Source organism: Spermophilus citellus (assembly GCF_964194105.1).
Source record: "Spermophilus citellus genome assembly, chromosome: 1".
NCBI lineage: Eukaryota > Metazoa > Chordata > Mammalia > Rodentia > Sciuridae > Spermophilus > Spermophilus citellus.
The window spans coordinates 151,156,048-151,167,420 of NC_138182.1; the positions used below are offsets into that span (position 1 = coordinate 151,156,048).

General features: G+C 42.9%; 1 protein-coding gene across 1 annotated transcript in view; it reads left to right on the plus strand.

Annotated features, from left to right (window-relative positions):
- The window catches only part of GFPT2 (glutamine-fructose-6-phosphate transaminase 2), a 51,049-nt gene that overhangs the window by 36,943 nt on the left and 2,733 nt on the right, over nt 1-11,373 (plus strand). The window contains exons 11-18 of the mRNA XM_081298978.1: nt 703-798; nt 906-1,003; nt 1,311-1,431; nt 3,864-4,021; nt 4,317-4,431; nt 6,114-6,241; nt 8,834-9,001; nt 10,957-11,118. Coding sequence (XP_081155104.1) covers nt 703-798; nt 906-1,003; nt 1,311-1,431; nt 3,864-4,021; nt 4,317-4,431; nt 6,114-6,241; nt 8,834-9,001; nt 10,957-11,118 — 1,046 coding nt within the window. The remainder of the gene's footprint in view (nt 1-702; nt 799-905; nt 1,004-1,310; nt 1,432-3,863; nt 4,022-4,316; nt 4,432-6,113; nt 6,242-8,833; nt 9,002-10,956; nt 11,119-11,373) is intronic.

The window sequence follows — 11,373 nt, forward strand, 5'->3', positions numbered from 1 at the left end:
AGACAGAGAGAACATTGCTACCAAGTCTTTGGATACCTCTAAAGCATCCAATGAAGCTCCATAGGGGCTTAACCACCCTGTACCCAGATGGTCTCTTTAATAATCATCCAGATCCACTCAAATCAGAGCCCCAGAAATGCAAGTGAGGCTAGAAAAGGTTTTTATTTATTACAGAAGCTAGGGGTTATTAGCTAAGAGGAAAATTGCTGGGGCTGGGGATCCAACTCAGTGGTACAGTGCTTATCTAGCATGCCCAAGGCTCTGGGTTTGGTCCCCAGCACCACAAAAGGAAAATGAAAATAAAATTGCCTATTTCTTTGGAATTGCTTAATATGTAGTTCCCTATGGGTGGCTTTTTGGAAATAAAGCATTTTACCTTCTTCTGGCCTTGCTAAGGGGAATATGGTCCCAGAGAACAAGCCCTGCTGTTTGTTCCTTACATGCTTTCAACAAATGCCCCCTAACCTTAAGTTGCAGGATCTAATATGTAAGCTGGAGACAGTCATCACACCTGCCTCACTTCCTTCTGACTTTTCACCATGGGCATCAGGCAGGATAATACATGAGGATGACCTTTGGAATCTGCATTGGGCTTTACAGTTGTCACTATCATTATTGCTTAATGACTTTTCTTCCTGGTTAAAAGTTAAGAAATACAACCAGATTAACACTGACCCACCTCATTGATGTTTATTTAACTAGGTAATTTTAGTGCATTTATGCAGAAGGAGATCTTCGAACAGCCAGAATCAGTTTTCAATACCATGAGAGGTCGTGTGAATTTTGAGACCAACACAGGTACAGTAATCCCAGTACTGAGCGGGGAGCCTCTGTCTGTGCTCTGTACTAGTGAATGCAGTCTCTTTGTAAAGTCAATGTTTACACCCGGCCATTTGGTCCTGCAGTGCTGCTCGGTGGCTTGAAAGACCATTTGAAGGAGATTCGACGGTGTCGAAGGCTCATTGTAATTGGCTGTGGAACCAGCTATCATGCAGCTGTGGCTGTAAGTGCAATACTCTGAACCCTTGATAATGTGGGAGATTGACAGTAGCCGAGGTTGAGACACTGGTATGAAATTTTATCATACATTGGCTTTTCGAATTTGGCAAAATGCTTGCACTCATTCCCATCAGCCCACCAGAAGAATTGGCACCATGCCCTTTCTTCTGCAAGGTGGCCTGTGGGTGATTGAAATCCTCTCACCATGTGGACAGTGAGGCACTGTGTCATAAACTGCCCTAGAAGCCCAGCTGCCATATGTCCCTGTGGTGCCCATGACTGACTTTAGTCTTCATTCTTATTGGCTTCAGACACGACAAGTTTTGGAGGAACTGACTGAGCTCCCGGTGATGGTTGAACTTGCTAGTGATTTTCTGGACAGGAATACACCTGTGTTCAGGGATGATGTTTGCTTTTTCATAAGTCAATCAGGTAAGGGATTCAGGCAATGTGACCAAATTTATATTAATTCACCTCTAGGATCTCTTCTCTGCACTATATCATATGCCACCTTCCCTCCTTCAGTTAATCCTCTGTGCACCTACAATGTACCACACAATCTCTCATGCACCTGGGTCATTTAACCCTTAAAGAAAGTGGGATCAGTGGCACATGCCTATAATACCAGAAACTCAGGAGGCTGAGACAGGAGGATCACAAGCTCAAAGCCAGCCTCAGCAACTTAGGGAGGCCCTGTCTCAAAATAGAAAGGGCTGGGGTTAAGCACTCCTGAGTTAAAGCCCCAGTTTTAAAAAGAAAGGAAGAAAGAGAAGAAGAGAAAAAACTTAACCCTTAAAGGCATAAGCTACTGTAGCCATTGTATGGGGAGGGCAAGTGATGTGTAATGCCATGCAACCAGGGTGTGACAAAGCTGCAATTGGGTTTAGAATCTAGATACACTGTTTTTTCCCATGCCCTATGGCTTCTTCCCACTTCTGCCATTCCAAGTCCAGTTCTTCAAGGACAACTCATCATGGTGCTCATAAATATTTGCTGGGTCTACTGTAGTGAAGAAAGAATACCTCTTGAAAATTCTGATGGGTTGAATCACCTCATAGTGTGGGCTCTATACCCAAGCTTGGACTTCCAGCTGTGTGCAGTACCCACACTGATCAGCAGGGGGAGGCATGAAGAGACACTGCTCTGGTTTAGTGCAAAGAGCAATCCCCTACTGAATAAACTCTGCCTGAGCACTAGGAAAGAACAATTTGTTCTATCTGGCCGGGGCAGTGGGTCAGGGAGGTGATACTTGGCCGAATGTTTGGAGTCCCCTTGAGTGTTAGGAGGACTTTTGAAATGTTTTAGTTATGAAGAATTCCAAGTTTTTATAAAAGAGAAATTCATATAATGCACCATCTAATCTTGACAGTGATCCACAATCTAGGGTCACCCAAACCCACGTTAACCTCTACCTTCCCCTGGATTATTTTGAAGTCAATTCCAGACTTAATGTCAGTTCCTCCCATAAATACTTCAGAATGTATGATTAAAATGATAAAAGAAAAACAATCACAATGTCATTATCACAACTGAAAAACATTAGTTGCTAATGTTCTAATATCTATAGAGACTTTTAATACTGCTTTCCAAGTCCAAATTTAGAATTTTAAATACTGTTTCCATTAAGTAAAACCAACACAAACACACTCACCTTCTGTCTGACCAGCTTGCTACCCAGGGGCTACCATGGTCGCCTTTAAGTTGACCATCTCATTAGAGAATAAAATATTTCATGAATTGGTGGGAGCCATTAATAAAAGAATGGAGATGGATTTCATGTGAAATAATGCAGTATCAGTTCCTAAGTTCTACATATCAGTCAGTGTCTAGCTCATTAATGCAAAAAAAAAAAAAACCCAAAACTATCATAACTATTGAGTGAGACTGATGAAAATAGTGCTCCCTTCCCCACTCACCCCACCATTAGTGCTGAGGAAAGGCCATGTTCCAGTGCCCTATATCTGGAAGTCTAAAGAGAAAAAAGGAGAGTAGAGCTGACCATGACAGCACATGGTAATGCCAACTGGCTCTTCAGAAAAGCTGGGATAAGCTCAGCCAAGAGCAGTGGCCATGTGGACAGAACAACTTCAGCCTCATGTGAACTTGAATGGTTTTAATGAGATGGTCTGGTTTATATTTAATTATTTGTTGTTGTTGTTGTTGTTTCTTGTACTGGGAATTAAACCCAGGGGTGCTTTACCACTAAGCTGTATCCCCAGTCCTTCTTATTTAATTAAATTTATTTATTTGTTTTGAGATAGGATCCTGCTAAATTGGTGAGGCTGACCTGGAACTTTCCATCCTCCTGCCTCAACCTCCCATGTTCATTTAAGTCCACATTGCAAGATTACAAGAAGTGTTTCCTTTCAAACAAGGTCTATTTGAGAAACAATGTATTGGGGCATTCTTGATTTTTAAATGTTGAATCTGTTAAACCTGAGAACTTTCTGACTAAGGCAACTTAGAGTCCTTAGAAAGGGTACTGGGAGCCAGACCCACCTGTCACCTATAGCTGCGTGGCCTTGTTAGGCATTGATTTCATCCTGCCTCTGAGCCCTTCATCCTCATGGAAAAATTGGGATGGCAGCCCCTACTGGGTTGTCAAGAGAATTCAAAGAAACAGTGGATGAGAAAGCACTTGCCACATAAATAGTAACTAAGTCTTGTATCTAAGAATAAACAGGAAAAAATGTTGAGCATGTGTTTTCTTTCTTAAACACTGGCTGCCTGAATGTTGGGTACCGATTTCCAAGTAAGAGGGGTGGGTAAATGAATAGAGAGGGCGGGGGAGGAAGGGGGAAGGGTTTAGGCTGGCAGAGAGCCCACACTTGCAGACACACACTGAAAGGGCCCCTCTGTGGCAGGCGAGACTGCAGACACACTCCTGGCTCTGCGCTACTGTAAGGACCGCCGAGCCCTAACCGTGGGTGTCACCAACACTGTGGGCAGTTCCATCTCCCGTGAGACTGACTGCGGTGTCCACATCAATGCAGGGCCAGAGATTGGTGTGGCCAGCACCAAGGTAAGTGGGGAGATCCTGGGCCAGGTGGATGGACTGAGGCCTAGAGGGGTTTCCAGTCAACTGTCCTCCTTCCCTTGCTGGGACACTGGGATGTGGTTTGTGCAATTGCCTCTGCTCAGCTGGCATGCCTCTCTTCTCCCCACCCCAGCCCCTTTGGTGATTTCCTTCCCTTTATTGATAGTCTCGTTTTACTTACTTATACCCCATTTTCTTGTCTTTGTCTATGTGGTCCTTTAGCTCTTCGAACATCTTTGTGACAATTGTTTGAAAGTCTTTGCCACTTCCTTCTTTGTAGGCTTACACCAGCCAGTTCATTTCTCTGGTGATGTTTGGTTTGATGATGTCTGAAGACCGAATCTCACTACAAAGCAGGAGGCAAGAGATCATCCGTGGCCTGAGATCTTTACCTGGTATGTTCTAGTACTCTACTTTGCCTTCCTTGACTCTCTTCTGTAAATGGTGCTGTTAATCATGCCCTCTTCCTAGAACTTTCTACCCACTGCTAAATCCTTCCAGCAGTTCCCGGTGGGCCACTTCTCACCAGGCCCTGGAACCCTGCACACAGGGCCCTCATTACCTCTGACCTCATTCCACTCCCTCCTCTTCCCTGGGCTGCTTCATCCACTGAGTAATAAGCTGCTTTGAGCACTGGGCAGACATTTATTTTAAAATGAACATAATTAGCCTGACACTTCAAGAAAAAAAAAATACAACAGTGCTTGTTGCCCCTAATAAACTTCAAGCTTGCAATCAGAGTTTAGAATTTTGGAAAACATATCTGCCTCCATGAGCTTGACCACTTTCCAGCATTTAAAGACTTTTCCATTGAGACAATGGTGATTTTAACAAGTTGATTTTCTAAAATATATTTTATAAAAACAATTTCCATTTTAAGGAGACTTGCTTAATTTCGTAGCCAATGCATGATGCTACAAAATTGTGCAGAGATTAAAAGAGCCATTTAAAGTTTTTTGATAACATGAGCATGGTGGCCTATGCCTATAATCCCAGCAGCTCAGGAGACTGAAGCAGGAGGATCAAAGCCAGCCTCAGCAACTTAGCAAGGCCCTAAGCAACTAAGAGCCTATCTCTAAAAAAAATATAAAAAAAGAACTAGGGATGTGGCTCATTGGGTAAGCACCCCTGAGTTTGAAGTGCTTGATAAACCAATTAATTTTAATGTAACTAAGTAGAAAGTTTATTTATATGATTTCAAATCTGCATTTGCAATTTCCATTTTAAGAAACAACCACTTTTCAGAGGGTAATGTAGTATCTATCAAAGAAGAACATTCATAATTATTTGAGAAAGTTATTTATTCCTCCCTTTTCCAGTTATGAATCTCTGTAAGGCCAGATTATATTCCTGTATTTCAACCAAAATAAAGTCACAAATTGAATGTAGAAGCAGATCTGAGTCAACAGTCTTTTATTTAAAAATCAGACATTAAAAAAGATATGCAATAATTTTAAATAATGCCTCTCTTATTGTATTTTTTCCTGCAAAATACAGCAACATAATGGATTTATTGTTATTTTCAATGAACTAATAGATATTTTAAAATTTCTGTGCTATTTTCGAATCTGGTAAGAGCTATAACCCACAAAAACTAAGCCTCTTAAGTACTCAAAATAGTTTTAAAAAGTGTAAAGGATTCTTAGGACCCCCCAAATTGAGCACCTCTTGTCTAATTTATGTTGGCTTTTCCTTGAGTGTACACAGAACACAGTGGGAAAGAGGGACGTTAATTTGGAGTGTTCTGTGTCTTGCCAACTGGTGATTTCTTATATATGAGCTTCAGTTGCTGTACTATAAAATGAACTAGAAATTATAATTCCCTACCTACCTTACAGGTACTCAAAAAAGTGTTCGCTGAGATATAAATTATCATCTCAACAAATTTCTGGCTGATCAACTCAAGTTATTTCTCATAATCTGAGTTTAAAACCCTTCTAAACTAATACAAGAAAGCAAAATATCTTGGGCGATTGCAGTTCCAAAGCCCTATGTTATTCCCTATACTTTTCCTTATGAATATTATTTTGAAATTGAAATGACTGTCTCCTTCTATCCTGTGTATGCATGGCTTAAGAACTGATCAAGGAAGTGCTGTCTCTGGATGAGAAGATTCATGACCTGGCTCTGGAGCTGTACACACAGAGGTCACTCCTGGTGATGGGTCGGGGCTATAACTATGCCACTTGCCTGGAAGGAGCTTTGGTGAGTCCCCACCTCCATCCCCACCCCCTGCCAAGTCCCTATATCCAACAGACTACTGTGAATCCCCTTAGAGCAATATGAGATAGCCTTTGGAGTCCCAAGCAATCAATTGGAGGGAGAGCAAGAAAGGAGCTTGGGGAGAGAAGGTCTTGAAGCCCCACTGGTTGCCCCTTGAGTTTGCACTGAGCACAAGCTCTCAACCAAGTCATCCTAGTTCTAGGGACACAGAGATGAACAAGATAGATGCTTGTCCCAATCTACAGGTGAGAAAGAGACAGGGTACTATTGGGGGAGCCCCTCCCAGTGTCTGACCCAAACCAGGCTCCATCTTGAAAAGCTCATTCACATCTCATGAGCAGCTTCTGAGAGATTGGCAGTCACTGTCCACGTGATACCCAGGAGGAAACTAAGCCTCCAAAAGATTAAGTATTTTGCTAAAAAAAAAAATTACATAGAGGAACTAAATGGAACTCAGGTCTATGTGGCCTTTGCTTTTTCTCTCCTACCACAAAGAGCCTGTCTGGGAAGATTTTAACAAACCAGAATTACAGCATGGGGTCTCTGCAGAGTTCCTTGTTATCCCTCAATCTTCCAAGAGAAACTTGAGATTCTGCAGGAATGAGCTTCAAAGACCCTGCATTTTTAAAATTGGTGACTATCTTTTTTACCCCTGTGTGAATTATGATCCATGCCATGTATACGACAGAGTTGATGGAGTAGAGGCAAGATGCCAGGACCAGATGGCTACCAAGATGAGGGCATAGAGTTATTCAGGGGCCTGAGTCTAGTGCTTGCCCTTTATCCACTATTCACTTGGTATTTATGGATCAGAATGTTCAAACAATATCAGTGGGATACAATATTTCAAGTAAAGTAGCATTGGGAACCAAGACAAGGATACCACCATTACTGTGCTGGGCTCCCCTCCTTTCTGATGGGAGGAAGTGACTGTTCCCTTCCCATCACCCCCCAATGGAGAGGCAGTACCATGCTGGTTGCAAGTGGTTCACAAGAAACATTCAGAGAGTACTGTCAGTGGTCTTAGATGGAAATGCAAACTTAATCTCAGTGAGCTCCAATTTCTACCACATCCATCTCATGGAGATTCTTCTATTTATTTTTTCTTACATTTAATGTTTCATTATAAAGGATGTCACAAGGATATTGATGAACACCAGATGAAGAGAGAGTTGCATAGGGCAAGGAACACAGAGTTTCATGACCCCTGGGCACTCTACCCTCCAACAACCTCCAAGTGTTGAGCCATCCAGAAGCTCTCCAACACTGTCCTTTTGTGTTTTTATTGAGGCTTCATTACATAGGCATGATTGATCCAATTGTTGGTCTTTGATAAGCAACTTGACCTTCAGCACCCCCATCCCCACCCCAGAGATTGAGGCTGAAAGCTCCAACCCTCCAAACCTGCCTTGGTCTTTCTGGTGACCAGTCCCCATCCTGAGGCTGCCTAGGAGTGGCCAGCCATCAGGTAATCATTAGCATTTAAAGACATCTGTCACATTGAAGATTCCAAGGATTTTAGGAGTTTTTTTGTCAGGTAAAGGGGACAAAGACCAAATATGTATTTCACAATATCATATTCAATTCCCAGTCTTTAAATTCATATCAATTATAAGATTTTGACCCCTGCCAAAGGAAGCTAGGGGCTGGCACACAACACTTCTCAGGGGGCATGGTGGAAGCAAGGCCTGGTGGGGTGTACTTTTAGCCTCCTGCCTGGCTTGGGGGTAGGGCTCAGCTGTAGTGGCAAAGTGTGCTGGTGAAAGATGTATATTCAACTGTGTCTCCAAGTTCCTCTTTGGGGAAAGAAAGAAGTGTTTAGGCTACTGCTGGCACAAGTCAATGGCTCCTCTGTGGTCACTTGGAGGCTGGTGCTCCAGCTGTCTGCAACTTCCAGGGAGGAGCCTCACTCCTTACAGTGTTTCCATGACCCAAATAAATAGCTCTAGGGAAGTAGAGAGATGTTTTCTTTGCTGTCTCATCAGTGCAGTGACATGAATTTAATGATAGCTAAATAGAAATATATCTACCTGGACATAGGAAAAATTCAAATAAGAGCCCAAGGTACATGATTTTACTTAATAGGTCAGTTAAGGCAACCCTTTGGAAGTTGTTAAGGGTGTAAAATTGGGCAATGATGCATCAACTAATTGAATAAGGGCAAATCTAAGGAAGAATACAATGCTGTCATTATAAATGATGACTGTGGGGAGGCCATGTGGCTGGCTAAGAAGGGGGAAGAAGACACACTAGACTGATGCTGACTTTCAGTCAAAAGTGGGTGGCCGTGCATGGAGCTGAAGAAAGATGGAGCTCTGGAGTCTGGAGGCTGGCCTAAGGACACATAGGCTGTGAGCCGAACTTTGTGCATGCCCAAACAGCAGCCAGATCTCTCTCCTGGTCCTGGCTTTCCCTCACTGCTGTTGACCAGTCCATGTATCCATCTGCCTTGCAACCCTCAGCTCTAACCTCCCAAAGTCATCCCTCTCCCAGTACCCCTTTTCCCCTCTAGTTGATATACTCCAGTTTCCTATCTACCCAGTGTAACACTAATCCCAACTTGTGTTTCCACAGAAAATTAAAGAGATAACTTACATGCACTCAGAAGGCATCCTGGCTGGAGAGTTGAAGCACGGGCCCCTGGCGCTGGTTGATAAGCAGATGCCTGTCATTATGGTCATCATGAAGGATCCTTGCTTTGCCAAATGCCAGAACGCCCTGCAACAGGTCACAGCCCGCCAGGTGAGGTCTCTCCACAGGGCTGGGCCACCTCTCCTCTGTTCTCTTCCATACATGGCAACCTCTCTCACTGCCTACCAGCAGTAGCATCCATACCTCAGCATGACCACATACTCGCTTTTAGGCCCCCTTGTGTGTGGTGCACATATTTACAAAGGAACTGAAAGCCAGCCTGCAGCTCTCTAATACAACAGCTATTCAGTGAGGTCAGACTATCCCTAGCTACCCTGGATCCTAGGCCTGGAGACCAGAGGAAGTGCTTATAGTACATAGGAGCTTTTCCCCCAGGGTTGCTGAAGGGCAATTCTGGTAGGCAGAGTTAGGTGAGATTTCACAGAGTAAGGGCACATTCCTCCACAAGACTACCCTCATTTCAGACACTAAACTTGGGGTTTATGGGCCATCTACAACTTGCTACAAATTTTGGAGTTCACACAGTCCCCTCAGATTCAATAGTTCTCTAGAACAACTCATAGAATTAGAAAAGCCTTATACTTACTTTTAAAATCTTATTACAAAGGATACAAATTAGGACTTGCCCCAAAGAAGAGACCTACAGTGTAAGGGTTCCAAACATGAAGGTTCTGTACCCTCAGGTTAAGTCACCCTCCTGGTACATCAGTATTTACCACCAGGGAGCCCTTTTTGGAATTCAAGAGTTTTTATTAAGCAGGCATGATGGATTTGATCATTGACTATGTGATTCAACTTGCTCTCCAGTCTGCCCTTCTGTCTTCTGGGCTTGAAGTCCCAATCCTCTAATCACATGTTGGTTTTTCTGGCATGGTCAGTTCTCATCCTGAAACGATCTGTGGGCCCATCATGAGTCAACTCATTAGATGGACTCAGGTACAGTCCGAGGCCCACTGTGAATAATGACATTTCTATAACTCAGAAAAGGTTTTCCATCTCCCTCCCTAGGAACCAGGGATAAAGGCCAGATTCTTTTTGTTTTTTAAATATATTTTTTAGATGTTGATAAACCTTTATTTTACTCATTTATTTGTATGCAGTGCTGAGAATCAAACCCAGTGCCTCACACATGCTAGGCAAGTGCTCTACCACTGAGCCACAACCCCAGCAGATTCTTTATTATACAATAGTTTTTCCTGAGGTAGGAGGACAGAACCCCCACAGATCCATTCTGTGAGGGCTCATGAAGTCACAGGGAGATGAAATCCAATAGTGTGCTCAAGCCAGCTGCTGCCACATTTGTCTCAGCACAGTGAAGTGCGGAGAGACAAACAATCACATCATTTCCCTACTGCAAACCCTTTTTCAGCTTCCCTTCAAACTATGGTGACTCATAAGCCTGCGTTATCTGGACCCTTCCTCCTATCTCACTGGATTCCAGCCACTCCAGCCTTCTTTCTGTTTCCCACTCATACCAGATTCATTCCTGCCTCTGAGCCTTTGCAGTGCCTATTCTCCATCTGGAATGCTCTTCCCACAGATCAGAGAGTTGCCCCTTTATCATGGAACTCTCAATCTGAATATCTCCTTTTTTGAGAGACCTTCAAAAACCTCATTAATGTCTCTGAATCACATTGCCCTGTTTTAGTGCCCTTGTGGCATTTATCTAAAATTCATCTTTAGTTTTTTAGTTTGCTTGTTTGTGATTTTGTTTTCCATCACTAGATTATGAGCCCATTAAAGTTAGGAGTAGGGCTGTCTGACCCTTTGCAAGGCATTCTAAAACCACTCAGTAATGGGGCGCTAAAGGACACAGCATGGTGGCAGTCACCTTGTCAAGAAAAGGGAGGAAACACACCAAGAAGTGTCACACGTTTTTTTGCTTAAGTGGATCGTGCACATCACCTTACGGGTGCATAATTCCAGCAAAAACAATAGGCTAGTGTTATCACTGCAGTAATACTGATTCCTAAAAACTCGGCTGTGTGTGAAGTATTGCCTCTTTCAGAGACAGTCTGTTTTATGGTCCTATTTCTCTACTTTAGGGTCGCCCAATTATACTGTGCTCCAAGGATGACACTGAAAGTTCCAAATTTGCATATAAAACCATAGAGCTGCCCCACACTGTCGACTGCCTCCAGGGAATCCTGAGCGTTATTCCACTTCAGCTTCTTTCCTTCCACCTGGCTGTTCTCCGAGGATATGACGTAAGTCTAAAAATTGGACTTGACAAAGGAGGAACATAACTCCAGAGTTCCTTTTTAAAAATATATTTCTTATTTTTAATTGACATGTAATTGTACATATCTGCAGACTATAGTGTGGCATTGCACATTATACAATGTGTCATGCCAAAATTCAAAGTTCTTTAAATACTTATTTGGAGTTGTTATAAGAGAAATAATTCCTTTATGCTAACTTCCTTTTAAGATAGCTTATATCCCCTGAAAACAAGCTGAGAA